Consider the following 21,202-nt stretch of genomic DNA (forward strand, 5'->3'; position numbering starts at 1 on the left):
GTTCTGACTTCCCAGATCAGAAAATATGTGATGACTTGACAACGTTAACTTGGCTCATGGTTTAATTTGTTTTTAGCTGAGTATATTTGTTTTATATACTGTATGCTTTTATCTGTACGCCACACTGAGATCCTAATGATATAGGGTGGGATACAAATGTTTTAAAATAAATAAATACAGAATACTCATCACTGGTTATTTCTAATTACCAGAGGCCCCCCAAAATAATTAAAAGTGGTATCACATGTGTATAGCAAAGACTGCTGATATCAGAAACCATCCTACTGTATCTACATGGTTGTGCATGGTTGCTACATTCCAAGTAAGCACTGTAATGTGCACTGCAAAACTAATGCGACCCAACCCAATGAAGCTTGCTTTAAGCTGCTTTTCTCCACCAATATTAATCAGGATACAACTGAGAGCCAATACATATTACACCCGGCCACTTGTGCTCTTTTCCCCAAACTAGGGAAAGGTCCACTTGGAAGTACGCTTTTTTCTGCAGCTGAACTTTATAAGCTCCTAGCTCACAAAAGATACAACATATATAGACAAGCCACCCTTGTGAGGAAGATATATATGAATATGTGGCTAAATATCAGGCATGATTCAGCAACGACTATCATCTGCAAAAAGTTGGTCTCATACTTGGATTTTGTGAACTTTTTTTGTTGCTGTTGCTGCACAGACAGAAGTATTACATGAAAATTTGATTTCCTTGAAATAGCTTGTAAAGATTTCTGATACATACTATACACAGCCCCAGTCATAGAACTGAACTATTTCCTACCAAAAACACATCCAACGTATCCTAAATAATACACTACATTCACAAATTTTTATTACATACCATCTGGCTTTGCACTGCTTTGCTGATTTTCTGTGCAATAAAGAGGCAATACGAGACCATTGGTTTTTGCCATATTTCATTACAGCTGCTTTAAGAATTTCATCCTTAAAACAAAAAGAGTTTTTTATTGTTAGGTATTACAACATTTTCCTCAGGCAGGAAGGGAAAGGTAAGCTGCTTCTTCGAAACACTACCATAAGAGTAACACTACTGTTACTAAGAGTGGACAGAGCCCATCCAGCTTGCGCAGCAACATAGTGCGAACAGAGTTCTGATGGGATTCCTTTACTAGACTAACATTCCCTTTTTGGAGCATCCACAGATAATAAAAAGCTCCCTCCAGTTCAGTCTTTGTTTGGAAGAAATGTCACACTGGAGCACAACATAACAGCACTATCGGGTTTGTCATTAACCTGTTAGTGGTTGCTATTAGTTACTAGAAACTGTCCTAAGGTTATCATTTTCTGTAAAGAGGGCAGTTTTTTGTGCTGGTAACACCCCAGTAAATGAGAGCCAGTAGATAGTGTGCGCTCTGTAAGTGTGGTTTTTGGCTTTAGGAGAAGTTTACCTAGGGCTGTCCAACTGCCTGCCCCCCACCCCACCCCAAATTCAAGAAAAACACCACACAGTTCTTAACTGACCAGTTAAATATTGTCAAATAATAGTTAAGTATTTTAGAGCTTTAACTTAATGGACTTATGGGTGTCTTAGGCCTTGGCCACAGATTACTTCTTGTGTTTTGGTTCAGAGATGTCAGAAGTGGGTTCTCCAAAGATCTGTGCTATATATTGTGTTTATGAATTATCTGGGAATAGGAACCTATTTTGAATTGGCCTAATTTGCAATTTAAACAAAATTAATCAGAATGTTGAAAACCAAAGTGGACTGTGAAAGCTTTCCAAACATGCAACAAAATGTCAAATGACATTCAATGTAAGTCAGGTAAAGTGAAACTGCATTAGGGCTGAAAATGCTAATTTCACTTACTTGTAAGGCCTGAACTGGCTGTGACTAACCAGTCAAACTCCATGCTAATAAATATTAAGAAAGAGAGCGAAAACAAGAAAGCCTGTAACAGTGTGCCTTTATACTAATCTATTGGGTGGTTACATTTGGAATACTGTGCACAGTTCTGGTCATCCATCTCAAAAAAGAACATCCTAGAGCTGAAAAAGGTACAGGAAAGGCATCCAAAACATCATGAGGGTGAGTACTTTACTTAGGACAAAAACTAAAAAGCAACCAACTGACTAAATAGAGACAAGGACCCCATTCAGACGACACACTAAACCATGCTGCTTAACCACAAAATGGTTAACAGAATGCTTAACCCTGGTTAACGGTGTCATCTGACACACGTTTTCCCTAACCTTCTGCCCCATTAACCACATTGTGGTTTGGCTCACTAACCATGTTGTGTAACATGGTTAACGGCACTAACCACAGCTAAAAGTGTTGTCTGACACGTGTCTGTGGTTAAGGGGCCGTGGTTACGGCACAGAGCTTCCAGTACAGAGTTGCCTAGCTAGGCGGGGCCGCTCTAGCCAGCAGGCTCTATGGCTGCTCTGGACTGCTGATTGATACACTTGCTGTGGCTGCCATTTCATGTTTCGCATTAGTTTTTTGGAGCAATTTTTGCTCTTCTTAGCAGAGCATGCTTCAGTAGAGCTTTTTAAATCCCTGCTTGCAAGTTCCCCATACGAAGCATCCGTTTCTCCTACCTCGTTGAAGCGCCATTATTACTCCCCTCAAGTTCTGATTACTGTGGCGGCACTGCCTGATGCCGCAGCTAGTGCAGCTGTCCTGGAAGGCTTCCGCCTCCCCTGTGATGACTGTAGAGGTATAGCAGGCATGGCGATGCAGAAAGCAAAGGAACCTCTCACTAAACAGGGTGATGCATGCTTGTAATTGCTGATTTCATTGGTGCTCTAAAATGACACCCGTAACTGCCAGGGCTCCTAGCACTAGGGCTGCTGGGATACAGGGTGGATCAGTTGGAGGAATCAGGTGCTCCACTAACCACTTTGTGGTTAGCGTGTGGTTAAGGAAAACTTAAACACAAAAGGGTTAAAAGTGTTGTCTGCAAGCATTCCGCATTTGGTTAGCATTAACCACAGTTGAACATGGTTACGCTAACCTCACAGCCCAGAGTGTTTGTCTGAACCAGGCCAGTATAAGAGTTTTATAGAAGAATCCATGGTATGGGAAAGTGCATACAGAGACCGTTCCTCTTGCCTCTCTCCTAATATTAGAACAAGGGATTATCCATAGAAATTGATTGGCAACAGATGCAAGACAGACCATATTATTTATGATGAGCAGAAGAGGGATACTGCCATCATGCCTACTTATTGACTTCCCCATAGGCATCTGGCTGGCCACGGTGGGAAGTAGTTTGCTGCACTACATCCACCTTTAGTCTGATCCAGCAAAGCTCTGCCTACAATAAGGCTTGACTAGAAGGAGAATTACGTTTCAGTCCCCTGTGCAATTATTACAGGTAAATTATTATTTTACTAAGATCTATATCTGAATGAATGTAAGTAGTAAAATACTGTGGGTTTCTTGCCTTTATTTTCACATGAATAATGTAATGGGGGCTTAAATTTCAGCCTAACAATCTGATCTCATCCACATTTGCGTCGCAGCAATCCCAACTGAATTTAATGGGGCTCATTCCTAAATAAGCACGCATAGGATTGCAGCCAGTCTCCATCTCCTGGATTTTCATCTGCAGGCAGGTATGTTTTCCTAATGGCCACTGCTGAGCATAGAGCAAATGATCAATATGATGTTTTTTTCCTTCATGAAGGAATATACACAAAGCATTACAGAATACAAGAAAACTTGAGAACAAGGAGGTAGAAATATTTCCTATAAAATCCATATAAAATTTGCATTTTGGGCTGCTCATTCTTCCCTGACAGAAAATCATTGCAAGGGAATCAGCTTCTATCCTCTTTGAGCTTTCATCATAGAAGCAAGAGGAGATATAAGGCTAACTAGTCAGAAATGGGCACCTTGGTTTGTAATCTTATACACATGTACCTGTGGAATTCCCTGCCTCTAGAGGTCAGGCAGGCGCCAACCTTGTACTCCTTTCGGCGCCTCCTGAAAACATCTTTATTCCAAGTAGCCTTTCCTTAATATGCAGCCTTGAATCTCTGCTTTTTCTTCTTTTAAATTTTGTTTTAACTGTTTTATTCTGTTTTTATTTTCATTTTATCTTGTACACCGCTCCGAAATTTTTCAATGGGGAGCGGTATATAAATATTCTAAATAAATAAATAATAAAGCCCATTAAGCATATAGACTCATAGGATCATCATAGAGCTGGAAGGGGCCTCTGAGGCCATCGAGTCCAACCCCCTGCTCAATGCAGGGATATATATATCCCAGTCACATCCCATTCTTAAAAGGTTGTTCTTTACAATGATTGGGATAAATGTCATTCTCAAAGATGGTGTGTGGCAATTGGCTAACAGTTTCTCATATATCATATTGCATATTATTATTATTATTTTATATAGCACCATCAATGTACATGGTGCTGTACAGAGTAAAACAGTAAATCGCAAGACCCTGCCACATAGGCTTACAATCTAATAAAATCATAGTAAAGTATGATATGTGAGAAACTGTTAGCCAATTGCCACGCAGCATCTTTGAGAATGACATTTATCATATATCATGGAAATAGGATATTACAGTACCCTGTTGCAGTATACCTCTCCTCATGTACTGTTGTTTTTAAGTGGATACTGTTGTTTTTACACTGTTTTTGATGGTTTTTTAAATTTTGTATACTTTTTAATGTTCACTGTTTTTAACTTTTGTAAACCGCCCAGAGAGCTTCGGCTATGGGGCGGTATATAAATTAATTAATTAAATAAATAGTATATTGGGATAGATTTCCGAGTAAACATGCACAGGACCAGGCTACGCGTATGACACCCTTTTCAACTTCTGCCTTGATTTTTATTTATTTATTTAAGGGTTTATTTAAGCACCAGCGGTTGTGCTACAACGAAGAGCTGCTTTTTCCTCCCACAGCAAAAAAAAAAAAAAAAAAGGGGGGGGGGAAGTTCCACTTCAAGGAAAAAAAACCATCAATAACGCGCATGCGCCTTAGCCTTTGGCGCATGCGCCTTACAGGCTCGTGGCTGCCGTTGCGGGGAGGCCTCGAGAAATAGAGAGAAAAGACGCACAGAGGAAGAGCGAGGCGGCGGACGCGGGGAACGGAGCGGAGTGGGGCAGGACGGGCCACTTACCTCGGTGTTTCGCCACACGCCCCCCTTAATCATTATCCGCGGCATCTTGGCGGCGGCGGCGGCGAAGCACGTAGCTCCCAACGCCGTGCACGAGAGCGGTGTTTGGGGCACTGCGCAGGCGCAGTCTCTGGAAGCGGGCGGGCCCAGGCGCCCTTGGGATTGGAGGAGGCGGAAGCGGAAGTCTTCTCTACCAGGGAGAGACCATAGAGGTTCGACTGTCTGGCGTCGGCCGTCACGGCGCTTTTTTCTGACGTCACGAGTTAGTGGACGCCAGGTTTGGGAATGGCGGCTGTAAACGGCCCTTCTTTCTGCCTGTCATTTCCCTCTTGCTTCACCGCGTGTCTATGAAGGCTCTGCTATAACTCTTCTGGGACACGGATGTATTTGTCGTTCGTAAACACAAAATCATAGAATCATAGAGTTGGAAGGGGCCTATAAGGCCATCGAGTCCAACCCCCTGCTCAATGCAGGAATCCACCCTAAATGAGGGGAAATGCTGGAATGCCATTGAGACCCTCGCTTGTCTCGGACATAAAAATTAAGATTTTAGTTCCCTGCATAGGATGATCCCAGAATAGTTGTTTTAAATGGATATTGTTATTTCTATGCTTTTGGCGATCTTAAATTTTTTTATATTTGTTTTTAATGTTCACTATTTTTAACCTTTGTAAACCTCCCAGAGAGCTTCGGCTATGGGGCGGTATATAAATGTAATAAATAAATAAATGTATAGATGTGCATCAGAAGGAAGTTGACTCCAGCCCACGAAAGCTGATCCCATAACAAATGTATCACAATGTACACTGTTGCTTATGCTCCCAACACTACCTGCTTCCACTCCAGAAACGAATTTCTTTACACACACACACACCCAATATGGAAGAGAGTTGCCTATAGAAATTAATGTAGAAATCCTGATTTTACTGTAGCTGTGTTTGAACCACCCAGGAACAAAAAGTATCAGCAGAGACAGCAGTTCTCTGTGCAGGACTTACTTTGTACAATCAATTGTCCCGCAAAACACCCATATTATAAGTTAGGGCTGAGCGTGAGTGACTTGACAGCTTGCAACAAGCCTGCTGTTAATATTGAAGTTTAGAGGTCGGCCTGAGGTGGTTTGCATTTTGAACCAACCACCACCCGTACAAAACACCCCAGTTTAGAAACAAAGATCAATCTAGTTAAATTGCCTCCTTAGATGCCCTGCCAGCTCAAAGTCAGCACTCTATGGCATGCATAATCTACATGTTCCATTGATTGCCATGCAGAGGAATTGCTCTTTAAAATGCTTTGAAATTAAAAACAAAGTAAGAATCGGTTTTCATTTTCAAAATAACATGAAGGTAACATGATACAGCAATTAATGTCAGACTAGGACCAGTGAGCCCAGGGATCAAATCCCCATTCAGCCATGAAACTCACTGAATGAGCTTGGACCTAACAGACTACTCATCCTAACAGACCTTACAAGATTGTTGTAAGGAAAAAGTGGAGTGGGATAATTCCCCAATCTTCTTTGAGGAAGGATGGGGTAGAGATGTAATAAACAAAAAATTTACTGGGTCCAAATGATATCCAGCAAGAGTTTTTAAATAACTCAAACGTGAAATTGCCAATTTTCTAACAAAAACATGTAACTTGTTTTTTATCTGAGGTCTATAAAGTGCCCAATGTAAAAAAGGATCCAAGGGCGAAAAGTTGAATTCCATGTTAGAGTTCATTAGGAAAGGGAGCAAGAACAAAATTGCCAATATTTCAACGTCTCTATAAATCTATGGTGTGATCACACTTGGAATACTGTGTACTGTTCTAAAGATAATGTAGAGCTGGAAAAGGAGCAGAAAGGGGCAACCAAAATGATTAAGGGACTTGAGCAAGTCCCCTATGAGGAAAAATTTGGGGCTATTTAACAGTATCGGCTCCAAATTTTGGGGAGCTCCATGCTACTGTGACTACTATTTGTTGTCCTCTCTTTCTGCCCTATAGTAGCAAGCTATTTGGCATATGACAGATTTTTGCCCCAGTATTTTGTGCTGTTACTTAAGAGGTTCAGACTGGCTCGGTGTAAAGATGAGCTAGGAAGGCATGCATCTCTGGCTGAATGGGCAAAAGACCCAACAATTGAGTGCCTCCTAGGCCATTAGCATCTAGTCATATACAGAAGTAAAGTTTCAAAAACATGACTTAAGCCACACTCAAGTTGAGAGCCTCATACTGAGGCACACTGATCAGGAACTTGATGTTAATACATATCAGGCAAAGACTTGCATACCTCCAAGGTGCTGCATAATCTTCTATATAAATAAAAATGTAAATGTTCGTTTGTTCCTAATCTAAAATCTCCGAAAGTTCTTCACCGATTGCTTTGAAATTTTGACACAACGTTGCATTCAAATACACGCGTGTTTTTATGTAACTATATTATAGATGGGGACAAAAGTGTGTCTTAGAATCGAAGAAATAGGGTATATAAAAGCCCAGAGGCCTCCTCCAAGCCACTTATGCAAATAGGAGAGAAGTCATTGTGACATCACCAACCAGTAGGCCAATCCACTGCCTCTGCCTTCTCTCCTATTTCCATGTTCTCTCCTATTTGGCGCCATCTAGCGATGTTTCTCGGAACTGCGGCCTTCTATGGAAGTTCCAAGTTCTGAAGAAAGGTAACTGCCAGGAGATTCCGGCCTAGCAGAGGGGCCAAAACCCACTAACCTCCTCACCACACCTGTGACAGGTAAAAACATTCTTTTTAATCTAAAATCTCCGAAAGTTCTTCACCGATTGCTTTGAAATTTTGACACAACATTGCATTCGAATACGCACATGTTTTTATGTAACTATAATATAGATGGGGACAAAAGTGTGTCTTAGAATCGAAGAAATAGGGTATATAAAAGCCCAGAGGTCTCCTCCAAGCCACTTATGCAAATAGGAGAGAAGTCATTGTGACATCACCAACCAGTAGGCCAATCCACTGCCTCTGCCTTCTCTCCTATTTCCATGTTCTCTCCTATTTGGTGCCATCTAGCGATGTATCTCCAAAAGTTCTTCACCGATTGCTTTGAAATTTTGACACAACGTTGCATTCGAATACGCGCGTGTTTTTATATACCTATATTATATAGATGTCATACCTGTGACAGGTAAAAACATGCTTTTTTTGAAAAACATCGCCATCTGTTGGACGTAAAAGGAACACATGCTGGTCAGGCTGGAAGATACATAAGCAGCAATGAAGCTGTATGGCGAATTCTTTCATTTCCCATACATGAACGAAGTCCAGCTGTTGTTCACTTAGCAGTACATCTAGAAAATGGACAACGCGTTTATTTCACAGCTGCAAATGTGCAACAAATAGCCCTGAATCCACTGGCTACAACGTTAACTGCTTTCTTCACATTATGTCAAAATGACGCATGCTTTGTTTCATGTAGAATTGCGTCGTGAACAAAATTACAACACGGGTAATCTTTTGTCGTATGTGCAATCAAATATTCCTAAGCTAACGCTTGAGCAAAATGGCATTTACGATCAAATAATGCAAACTGTCAATAACGGGGTTGGAGACATCTTCTTCTTAGATGCGCCAGGAGGAACTGGTAAAACGTTCCTAATTACATTGATTCTGGTAGCAATTCGATCCCAAAATGACATAGCCTTAGCTCTTGCGTCGTCCGGAATAGCTGCGACATTGCTACCAGGTGGAAGAACTGCTCATTCCGCTTTGAAATTGCCATTGAACATGCAATTCATTGAAACTCCCACGTGCAACATTTCCAAAGCATCCGGCATGGGAAAAGTATTGCAGAAATGCAAACTTATTGTTTGGGATGAATCCACAATGGCGCAAAAAAATTGCTCGAGGCTCTTGATCGATCATTGCAAGATTTGCGTGGAAACATCAGACCATTTCGGAACGCAATAATATTGCTTGCAGGAGATTTCAGGCAAACATTACCTGTAATTCCTCGATCGACACCAGCGGACGAAATAAATGCTTGCCTGAAATACTCTACTTTGTGGCGACACGTAAAGACGTTAAAATTAACTACAAATATGCGTGTCCAGCTGCAAAACGATCGATCAGCTGAGATATTCTCACGTCCATTGCTGGAAATTGGGAACGGAAAGGTGCCGCTTGATCTGACCTCAGGACGAATTTCATTGCCTCATAACTTCTGCAATTTAGTGACGTCAAAAGAAGAATTGGTTCAAAAAGTATTTCCCAATATTCAAACCAATTATAAGAATCACGATTGGCTGAGTGAACGAGCTATTCTTGCGGCCAAGAACAAAGACGTCTACGAACTTAACAATATTATTCAGTCTAACATTCAAAGCGAGGCAGTCACATACAAGTCCGTCGACACTGTTGTGGAAGCAGATCAAGCGGTTAATTATCCAACAGAATTTTTGAATTCACTCGATCTGCCAGGGATGCCACCGCACGTACTGCAATTGAAAATCGCCGTGCCAATTATCATGTTGCGAAATATCAACCAGCCAAAGCTTTGCAATGGCACGCGGCTTGCAGTAAAAAAATTACTGAGCAACGTCGTAGAAGCAACAATCTTGACAGGACCTTTCAAAGGTGAAGATGTCCTCATTCCTCGCATTCCTATGATTCCAACGGATATGCCATTTCAATTTAAGAGATTGCAATTCCCAATTCGATTGGCGTTTGCAATCACCATCAACAAAGCTCAGGGCCAATCTTTAGAATTGTGCGGTTTAGATCTAGACACGGATTGCTTCTCACATGGACACGTGTGTTCTAGAGTCGGCAAACTCACATCTCACGTGAGTTCTAGTCGGCAAACCAGACAATCTCTATATCTGCACAGACAATGGAACAACAAAATTTTTTATATACCCACAAGCATTGTGAAATTAAACATATTAGAAACGTGCGCTTCCTCTTTTCTTTCTTTTCCATTTAACCAGACTGAGCCACAGCAACGCGTGGCCAAGTACAGCTAGTTACTAATAAATGTGATGGTTGGGCAGAGGGCCCCACTGTTGAGTGGAGCACCAGGGGAAGAATATGTCTTGATTAAATGTTCTAATTGGATAGAGGATTCTCCCAATTCACCATGGTGAATTTGCACAGGGACTGGCAGCTGCATGCCAGTCATAGCTATTGACAAACCCCAGTAAGCCATTCCATCTTTTTCTCCTTAATGGATTTTCCATTGTAAGAGAAAAGACAACAAACAGTGGGGAAATCATGCCATCTGAATGATGGGACATTAAAGACAAAATGAAGTACTTTTTCGGACAGTGCTTAGATGAAACTGTTTATTTACTATATTTATATACTGCTCACCATTGAAAATTTTGGAAACTATGGAACAGCAGCATTGGATCCAACCTGTGGAAGGCTCTTCTGTGAATGTAAGGAGGAGGAAGCAGTTTTCACAAATCCCCCCTTTCTTTTGCAGCCCCCCACATCACCTCCCATGCTGTTCCTGAGGATGCTGATTTTGGGGTGAGGCACAGGACTGCAAAGGGAAAGGAAAATCACTGACACACATGAATGGAAGGAGACCTTTGGATACAACCATCTGATTTTTTTCCTACCTTAAGTTAATGGGCATCATAGCAACTTGTCACTGGTTTGGATGCACTATTCGCTGTGCATTTTAAGAGACCAAGAAAACTGAAGTTATTGGGTTTTTTTTAAAAAAAAACTTGCTTTTTTCACCATCTGAAGAGTTTGTTATAGACAGAATTACAAATACTATAATGACATTATAGTATTTGTAGAGGCATTCAAGAGGCAGCTGGACAACCATCTGTCAGGGATGCTTTAGGGTGGATTCCTGCATTGAGCAGGGGGTTGGACTCGATGGCCTTGTAGGCCCCTTCCAACTCTGCTATTCTATGATTCTATGACATCAGCAACGCATTACAAATAATCATTCCAGTAGTGAGCAAGTCAGTTCAGAATTTAATGGGAGTATAAACTTGTTTACAAAAAGAGAAACAACAATTTCAGGAAGCCGATTAAAAATGACACATCATTGATTTGTCCAGTATGTCATCGTTATACAGTTGGGGTGGTGAACCTTTTTCCTTTGAAGGGCTGCTGACCAACAGGACCAACAGGAAAAATAAACTGTCAAACCACAGCTGATGATGTGTGAAGCCAGAGCCACACATAGAATCATAGAATAGCAGAGAATCCACCCATAGCAGAACTTGCACACATACACACAAAGCAGAAAGGGAAAAGATTCCCAGAGGGGGAATCCAGAGAGCAAGAGTGGGCACACAGTATCCAGAGATAGAGTATACTATACACTACCAAATCATTTGATGGTACCTTGATTCAAGATGATGTGAGAAGCCATACATTTATGCAATATATAAAACATCCACTGAATACAGCGCATTCCAAATTGTACAATTGCTATTACAGTGGAACAGTTTCCAGCTTGATTTTCAGTGGACTACATGAAATAGTCAGTTTTCTATGCCTGGAATAGCCACAAGTGCAGCACAGTTTATAAAACAGAAGCTATTTTTAATTTTTATCAATTTAATTAACATAGGCAAGCAGCAGTATTTTGTAATTTCTCTTGAATACAGTGTTTTAAAGGTCATCCAAAAACAGTATAAGCACAGTACATTAAAAAAAAATTAATGTCAGCTCTTTCATCCTCCATCCCCATTATAGGCTACAAACATTTTGAGGAACTGTAGTAGTCTTTAATTATATATTTTGTATTTTGTTCAGACAAGATTCATACATTCCGTAGTTGTTGTTTTTTACAAATGTACTTTACAAGTAATCATTACATTTTAGGAAGTCCTAGTGATATACAGAATAGGTCAAAGTGCTTTGTACGTTTTTTTGTAGAACACTCTTACTTATAAGCGTCTTTCTTCAAAGTGTACTCAGCTGCACAGGAATATATGAAAAGAACAAATACAGATTCCTTGGCATTTCTACAATAGGATGCCCTCAAATCTCTGACTCGTGAATCAAATCCCTAAAACACATTTTTGCCAAACTGAGAGCGTCAATAGTATTTTGGGATTGTATAAACTGCTTCAAATCCCGACACAATGGAGTGGCTGGATGACAATGCCAAATTCACTATCCACTTCATGTTAGCAGGTCTTCTACTTTTTTATTTCCTGTCTTCAGAAAAAGCTTAAAATAAATAGTTTTGAGTATAAAATACTCATTTTCCTAATGCTAGTCCTTTGTGGTTGGAACGCCACTCCAGAGGCGTTCAACATCACCTCCCATCAACCTTGACCACTGATCATGCTGGCTGGGGCTCATGGGAGTTATAGTCCAAAACATCTAGAGATCACCAAGCTGGGGAAGACTGAGCTAAACCATTGAGATAAGTATGGCAGCTATAAGGCTTTTCAATCCATGCCTAGACAACTGTTGATGTAATACTCATCTAACTCAGGTTCTGGTAATCTGCTGGACAACTCCCTTGCTCTTGACAAAACGTTGCTCATTGATTTGTTGGATAGAGGAGATGCAGCATGGCGGTAAGAACGGGAGAGAAAAACAGATGAACACTAAAGTTAACCAGGCCTGGAAGCTCTCTCCCCAGGAAATACAATGACCATTACAATAATGGCAACTATTACTGTAAAAATTTAATACCAATTTTGAGTGAAATGTTCAGATACATTAAACAAGCATGGTAGTTAGCACTGCCATTGTCAATTTCTTTTTTAATACCAGCAAAATTAAGTTGACAGGCATAACCATTAGAACTCAATAAAAACACACAGAGAGCCAAAGAATAGGCTACATTCTTAACCAGTTTCCTCCCTTTAAGTTAGTTGTCTAACACAGATATTACCAAGTTCATCATACATTATCAGCCACACTAACCAATACTAAAGTGACCAAACACTTTGTTTGAAGTACAGTTTGTACAACTATTGTTACAATTATTCTCACACCTACCCTTTTCCTGAAAATTAAGTTATCAGCAGGCAAGTTTTTTTAAATATCCATCTGACACTCTTTGTAAGGAGTTACCATCCTAATACCAATCAAATCTCAGATTCAGCCATGTGTATTTTAGTTTAGCAGAAAATGTTCTTCTCGGATAATACTAAGTAACTAAGCAACTTGGTTAGGGAAGTTCCTTCTTGGAAAATATACCTTTTTAGTTAGCTTCAGCACCTGCTGCCTTTAGAATTCAAATAGCCTGGCTATCGCAGAAGTGTGAATGCTGCACAAAATACCATGCTATTTTGAAACAGGGAAGTAGACTATCAATTGATGCTCTAGCCATCTTAATTTAAAAGCAAGAAGCTTGTTCAACATAGTACATTACACAAATTGTGCTTCTACTTTATTCATCATCCCTTGACTTATACTGTATGCTTTCTGGCAATATCCAAGATCCTGGCTCATTATTATGGCAATGTGAATTCTAAGGTCAGTCAATAATAATAATACATTTATTTCTTACCCGCCTCTTCCTTTGGATCAAGGCGGAAAAAAATAATAATTTCTGAAATACAATTTTAAAAAGTAAGTCAAGGCACAATTCAGAGGGGCTTTGGGGCAAAGCAAGACTGTGTGTTCTGCAGGTAGGGAGAAGAGAAATATGCTCAGGACAAATTACATGCTTTCTGGATTTTTCTAATAAGCCTCTTGTGTGTTTTTTATAGTGTTTGTTCTTGTGCACCTGTAAAAGGTGTGGTGTTGAGAACTTCTACACTTGGTGCATTTGTAAGTTGTCTTACCTTACGTGTTTTCTTCTTCTGAGTCTTACGTCTTTTCTTCTTATGAGTTTGTGCGTGCTTCTGCAGAACACACTTATTTGTGGCAGAAAACTTACATTTCTTGCACTTTAAATGAGTTCCTAAATGGCGGCTTAAGTGGCTAGATGTGCGGAAGGCAAGGCTGCAATGAGGACATTTATGCGGCTTCTCGCCAGTGTGTATCCGAAGGTGTATTTTCAAGTTTCCGTTACGGATAGTTGTGTAGTCACACTCTTCACACTTATATATTTTGACATGCCGTGAGGGAGGCTGCTTCTGACTGTGGCCACCAAGTGGTGGCTGTTTATCTCTGTGTGAAGCCAGGTGTTGTTTAAAAGACTGCCAGTTGCCCATTGCCAACCCACAGCTGTCACACTTGAGGAGCTCCAAGTTCTGATGTACAAACTTGTGACGTTTCAGGTGACTTGATGTACTAAAGTTTTTCTGGCAAACATCACAACTGTAAGGCCTTTCACCTGTGTGTATTCTTGTGTGACACTTTAGCCTGCCTAATATGTAGGTGGCATAATCACAGTGCTCACACTTGTAAACTTGAACATGGCTTTCAGGCAACACGAGTGTGCTTTTGTTTCCTCTTCCTTTAGACATATTTATTTGTTTCTCGGAGTTCTCACAGCTTGAAGATGATGATCGACATATTTTTCTTGCTGGACCCTCATCCTTGCAGGTTTCCTCATGCCGCTTAAGGTCTTCTAGAGTCGTGCCAATGAAAAGGCACTGCCTGCATTTATAATGCTTCCACAAGTGTGAGAACCTATGCCGCTTTAAGTGGCTGGAGTTTCGAAAGGACTTGTCACACTCTAGGCACTTGAACGGTTTTTCACCAGTGTGGACACTAAAATGCACCCGTAAGTTGCTGAAGGAGCTAGTGGTATAAGCACACTGGTGGCATTTGAAGAGTTTAAGAGCTGGTCCGCAAGAAGGCTGCCCCACGTGCAACCTACCATTTCTCTCAGCTTCCTGGTATTTACAAGTCACGTTCTCACTCGGTTGAGCTTGGAAGTGAGTGCCCCTGTGGTAAATCAAGAGTTCTTCTCTGCGAAACACTAAGTTACAATGGTCACAAACGTAAGTGTTTGGAACCACATCCAACATCTCACACCCTAAATTACTCGGGCAGCACTTTTTCTGCGCATGTGTCTCTTCCTGTGAGCCATCTTCCTGATATTTTTCTCGCGGCATCAATTGTTTATTTGACTGAGAAGGGTTTATTGGTTTCTCGTTGTCAGAACACAGAGCCTGAGTCTTTTGAGAACAGCTGTTCTGCTTACTCTGCTCACACTCTTTAACACAGTCATTTCGAAATGTTTTATCACTGTCCTGAACTTGTGTGTGGTATTTCTGATGACGCTGGAGATGTTTGCGTGTGTAAAACGCTATGCTGCACTGAGTACACGTGTATTTCTTTCGAGAGCTCAGTCTCTCCTTCCTAGCTATAGGCAAATTATTGCCCTTCTGCCTTTGGCTATGCATAACTGCATGTTTATTTAAGCTACTTGCACTTGTGAACCTCCCCTCACAGACAGCACACCAATAAGGCTTGGCACCTGTATGGAGGAAGCTGTGTTTTACCATGCTGCTAAAATACTGAGACAAAAAAGTACAGAAAGTGCATTTGTATAGCTTATATCCAGCATGCCAGTACAAGTGTTTGAGCACATATGAATGGTTATCAGAGGAATATTCACACCGAGGACACTGATAAGGTGGTCTGTCATTATGTTCTTTCATATGATGTGTAAAGTGTTTGGGATTGGGGGAAGCAAAGGGACATATTGTGCAACAGAAGCTCTTTGAAGGCTTTAGTTCCCTTCTCATTTCACTAAAGAACTTCTCATACTTGCTTTCCTTTTTCTTCTTAGTTGTCTTCTTCTTCATAGCTATTTTATTCTTGCTCCTTCTGTCTTCTCCAGTATTATTTCTGTTTTTTTCTCTCTTTTTTAATGATTTTATTTTCATGTGAAACATATGGTGGCGCTTAAGATCAATATAAAAGAAAAACTTTCTGTGGCAAAAGTTACATTTGTGGATTTTTTTATCCTTATGAGTAGCATAGATGTGTTCTTTTAGGCATATGGAGGATGTATGCCTCAAGTTACAAAACAAGCATTTCCAAGCCCCTCTTGTTTTGGTATGCATTTCCATGACTGAGAGCAGGAGAGTGTTGCTCTCGGGCTTATTATTTAGTAGCAATGCCTCTTTTAGTTGCTCCACCTGCAGCTGTTGGCCATCTTCTGTACTTTCACTGGAACCATTAAGGCTTTCTTGCATGTCGTACTCTTCAGAACAACCAGCTTCCAAGGGCTGAACATCATGTCCAACAACATCTGGCTCAGGATTAGCACAATCATTCACTGTCAAACTCCCAGCCTCTCTCAGAGAACGATCACCATTACTAAAAGGTAAGAGACATTTCTCATTTTCAGCCTGTTGTTCCTCCAGTTTGTGACCTAGGAGTATGTAATCCTCAAGCCCACCACTCTTTCTAAGTCCATTATCAGTTCTATTAAATCCGATCTCCAAAGGGGCAGCACCTGAAGAATTAAGAGAATAAACTCATATGATAGCCTCTTCAAATATTTCCCCACTCCCCACTCAGAAGAGTATAAGGCTTTGCTTTTTTACAGAAGTTCTCAGCTTGCTTTACTGTCAGATATAATCAAGGCATAAATTTCATTTTGTTAATTCCTATTGTACCTCTCCAAGGCAGGTTATGCTTCATAAAAGCATCAAAATTAAATTCTAATAAAATGTAATAGAGCAATTACAACCTAATACAATCTGAAAAGTTCAGCAGCAGCAATAACCAGTAAAATGACTCCTGAAGCCTCATTTCAGCCCAGAGGCTCTCAGCTTCAGAGGTCAATACTTTCTAATCCCAATAGAGCTGTGAAGGCTTGAGTGGGAAAAACTGGGGGGACATGGCAAAATTCAGGAAAAACCCATTTCTATCCCCACCCCCGCCACTTTTTCTAGATTTTTTCCAGGCCTTCGCATCTCTACATCCTACAATGAAGTATTTGACAGAGGAGAGTGCAATCTGGCTAGACCCAAAGAATCCCTGGATTCAGGGAAGCTACGATGCGCTAACATGGATAACGGAAATGGGGGGGGAATCTAGCATTGGGCAACTTGCTAAAAATTTGGCTGAATCTTAGTGACAATATATCTGAGACCAGGTTTTGGACTAGAACTCCATGGCATGACCAATGGTTAGGCATGCTCGGAGTTATAGTCCAAAGCATCTAGAGGGCAGCTAAGGTTGGAGTAAACCCAATGAAATCAATAGGACTTTAGTCATGAGTAACTTATGTCCCATTGGCTTCAATGAGTCTACTCTAAGACTAAGTCTAGGTCCAACCCAATGTAATTCACTAGTGCCTATTATTTGACAGATACTGTTTATCAAAGGCACAGATGATCAACCCAAAACTTTTGTATTTACTGTAGATTTGATCGGTATGATAGATGCTCACTCTGCCTTGCCTTTCTCTGCAAGCTTTCCAAATGTTGCTAGATCTTAACTCAAAGAGTAAGATCTGATTACAGGAAGCTAAAGAAGGTCAATCCTAACTATACAGTAAGTTACAGACTTGATTTTAAAGTCCCCCCACTACATTGATTAGCTTTGGAATGTATGAACATGTTCACTAATTTGGAGTAAAATCTGATTCAAGTCCTTCAGTTTTTTAGGAGTTCCAAAGCCCCTGACCAGTTTGGGAGCTTTTCAGCTTTCCAACAATTGAGGTTAGGAATATTCTTAAAACAGAGGGCAGCATATATTGTTTAAATCCCATCTGGTGAAGATTATATCTAAGTTGACATGCCTTGTGTGCCAGACGCTTAGATCTTTCAGGAGGCATTACTGTGTATGTGAGCATGCTTCCTCTTTGCCCCAACCATTTATCAACATCACAATATTTTCTTCTGGAAAAGGAAACTTACCTTCATCATTAGCACCTATGTGCATGCAAGCAGGCTCTGTGAGGCTCTCTCGAACAGATTCATTTGCAACTGGTTCCATTTCCTCTGCAACTGACAAAAACATCTGTATGACTCCATCTGCCACATGACCTCCTCCTTTATTCTGAGTGTTCAGACAAGGAGCTACCATTCTTTGGTGATAGTTATGATCATTCTCAAACTGATTTATTTTTACACATTCATTTCCAGTCCCATTTTGTGTCCTGCAGTCTAAGAAGCCCATTACCAAGCTTTGATCATGGTCAGCATTATCCACTGCATTCTGAAATAAGACCACTTGGACCAAATTTAGGTTTTCACATGTAAGAGGCACTTCTTCATCATCTTCCTTCATTTTTGCAACTTCAATTGGCATGGCCGGTTCTTCTCTATTATTCCCTTTAAAGCCATCACCTCTCATCTGCTCTTCCTGTTCATTTCCCATCCTTCTGACTTCTTTTGTCTGACTTTTCAGGCACCCATCTTCATTCAAAGCTGTTTGCTCTTCATCTTCTCTTTCCAAAAACTCGTCATCGCTCAATTCAAAGATAGTGATAGGGAGATCAATTTCAAACACTTCAGGCTCTGCAAATAAAATACAGAAATAATTAAGGATGTTCTCTCTGTTTTTTCCTCTTGGAAACATGGAGTATACGGAGAGCTTATTTGCAAGAGCAAAGATGGTTACTTCACATCATAGCTGTTGCAATGCTCTCTCAGCGGCCTGAGGCCATCACTGGAGCCCATTGACAGGCCAAGCCTGGAGTGTTCCTTGCCTTCCCTACCTCTCTCAAGGGTGGTGACAGCTATACCTCCCTGAAGGCAGAGTTGTTACTGAGTTGGTCAGGAGGCAAAGTACAGTTTGGTATTCATGTATCTTGCTGAGGGTGCCTGCCTGGAGTGACTTAGGCTTGGTCTCACACAGGCTTTGCCTCTTTCCCTTGCAGAACTGTGGAACTCAGCTCCACTCTTCGCTACCTCTTGGTCTTTGCCCTCCCTTATGGTGTACATGTCCAGACTGAGAAAGGCCTTGTACCTTTAAGAATTCCATAAAAGATAATTGGAAAAGAGAGAGGGCTTAATAACAGATACCAACCACAAAATATGTATGGTTCAGTGAGTATGCAGAGTAATAATGGCAGTCCACAAAAATCACCTTTGCTGGACCAGTTATAGATTTATCTTTATCACAGCTCATAAAGAACTTCACTTCTCTCATACATTGAGAATATTCAAACAATAACCCACTGGACAGTGCAACTCCACAGGGGCTGCAATTTAAATCTAAGCAGTAAATCTTGCCAATAATTTGCAGTTGATGTGTTTCATAGAAGAAAACAAGAGATGAAATTTATATTTCCAACATCTCCATTTGGCGAATGGAAGTTCCTTCCACTGTCAACCCCACTCATAATAGATTCGTGGCTGAAGGACAACATTATGAATAGTCAAGCATCTAGGCCTCAGGCTTCAAATATGTTTTACACAAAATTGGGTTTTTTAAAAAGGCAAAGATCTATTAATACAAAGGGGGGGGAACTGTGTTACAGGATTTACCCCGGCATTAGGAAGTCAATTTCTAAAGTCCAACTCAGTGGTTTACAAAGGGGGGGGGGGGGAAACCAGCCATTCAGAATTTGTAGGGATGAATTTCAGATGAACATCTTTAGGCTGTTGAACTTTGTCATTTGATATGTTATATTTATTACATTTTTATACTACCCTTCCTCACAAGTTTCAAGAAAGAACCAAATATACTGCCGTGAGCTCCCCGGAGAAAGGTTAGGCTCTAAATGCAGTACATAGATAGCTTCAGCACCCATGCTGGGAGCATCCTCATCACTGTCCTATCACCCACCCACTTGGTGACCTTCTCAATGCTTCCCAAATGCAAATTACATACACACTTGGGAGTTTTGAAAATACACACCGAGTATTGTGAACCGCCCAGAGAGCTCTGGCTATTGGGCGGTATAGAAATGTAATAAATAAATATTCATGCCTGCCTGAAACAGAACCTTGGGAATCGAAGCCCATTCTACCTGTCCCTCTTATGCCAGTGATGGAAGCCTCCATTTTTACTCTGTATGTCCTTGGCCAGAAGTCTGGGCATTGAAAACTGATTCTGGTGGGTTGAGCTCTAGAAAAATTAAGCCCCAAGTGCAAATCGGCACACTTAGGGTGACCATCTGGAAAGGAGGACAGGGCTCCTGTATCTTTATCAGTTGTACTGAAAAGGGAATTTCAGCAGGTGCCATTTGTATATATGGGGAACCTGGTGAAATTTCTTCATCATCATACCAGTTAAAGCTGCCCTCTTTTAAATCTGGTCACTCTAGTATAGCTCCTGCAGCTTTAACTGTGGCGATGAAGAGGGAATTTCACCAGGTGCTGCATGTATTCAAATGACCCCTGCTGAAATTCCCTTTCCTGTGCCACTGTTACAGATACAGGAGCCCTGTCCTCCTTCCCGTAGGGTCACCCTCGCACACTTATTTGTCTCATTCGCAACGCCCCCTTCCCGCAGGGCAGCGTCTCACAACAACCTTGTGAGGTAGGCTACCTTAACAGCGGGAGGGACAGAGATCTCTCTCCCCTGGGGTGCTGTTCTCAACCTGATAGGGAATGGGATGAGGGTGGGGGGGAACCTATGTAACTCCACGGGAGGCAGAGATCGGGCGGCGTGGAGGCGCCCGGCACCAGGCAGCCCTTTCCTTCGCCGCGCGCTCACCTTCGGGACACGGCCGGGGGGACGGCGGCCTCCTCGCCGCCACCGCCGCCGCCGCCATGACTGACAGCCACCCTGAGAGCCCCCTCGAGGGACGAAGGAGAAGCCGGTTGGAGCTGAGAACGCGGCACTGCGCCTGCGCCGCGTCGCCCGGTTTCAGCCCGCGAAGAAGGAAGAGGAGGGGCCTGCGGCCACGAGCACTCCGCACATGCGCACTAACCTGCACGAAGCACCGTCGGAGTGGCTGCCCTTACCTTTGCCCTCACTGCTCCTTCGCCTTTCAACCTCTTGAGTCCGCTCGCAAGGGATGATACTGAAGCCTAGACGGTTTTAGTGTCCCCTTTGATAGGCTGACAACAAATTGGGAGCTTAAAAATTTGTAGATGACACAAAATTGGGTGGGATAGCTCATACCCTGGGAGACAGAAACAAACTTCAAAGTGATCTTGTTGTTGTTGTTGTTGTTGTTGTTGTTATTATTATTATTATTATTATTATTATTATTATTATTATTTGTATCCCGCCTTTTGCCCAATGCTGGGCCTCAAGGCAGCCTTACAAAGTTTTTAAAACATACATGGGGGGGGGAACAAAACCATAAACATCTAAAATACACAA

General features: G+C 41.5%; 2 protein-coding genes across 2 annotated transcripts in view; both read right to left on the reverse strand.

Annotated features, from left to right (window-relative positions):
• Positions 1-5,225, reverse strand: part of CDC5L (cell division cycle 5 like) — a 45,192-nt gene extending 39,967 nt beyond the window's left edge. The window contains exons 1-2 of the mRNA XM_063115926.1: positions 5,125-5,225; positions 854-957 (exon numbers count right to left, since the gene is read on the reverse strand). Of these exons, the coding sequence (XP_062971996.1) occupies positions 854-957; positions 5,125-5,169 (149 nt within the window). The 5' untranslated portion in view covers positions 5,170-5,225. The remainder of the gene's footprint in view (positions 1-853; positions 958-5,124) is intronic.
• Positions 5,226-11,990: 6,765 nt separating this feature from the next.
• On the reverse strand, positions 11,991-20,670 carry LOC134391931 (zinc finger protein 808-like). The gene is made up of 4 exons (XM_063115853.1): positions 20,588-20,670; positions 17,839-18,441; positions 13,860-16,427; positions 11,991-12,025 (listed from the first exon to the last, which is right to left on the reverse strand). Exons 1-4 carry the CDS (start codon positions 20,643-20,645, stop codon positions 11,991-11,993), a joined length of 3,264 nt encoding a protein of 1,087 aa, XP_062971923.1. The 5' UTR covers positions 20,646-20,670.
• Between the last annotated feature and the right edge of the window lie 532 nt (positions 20,671-21,202).

The sequence above is a fragment of the Elgaria multicarinata genome, chromosome 2, assembly GCF_023053635.1.
Source record: "Elgaria multicarinata webbii isolate HBS135686 ecotype San Diego chromosome 2, rElgMul1.1.pri, whole genome shotgun sequence".
Classification (NCBI taxonomy): Eukaryota; Metazoa; Chordata; class Lepidosauria; order Squamata; family Anguidae; genus Elgaria; species Elgaria multicarinata.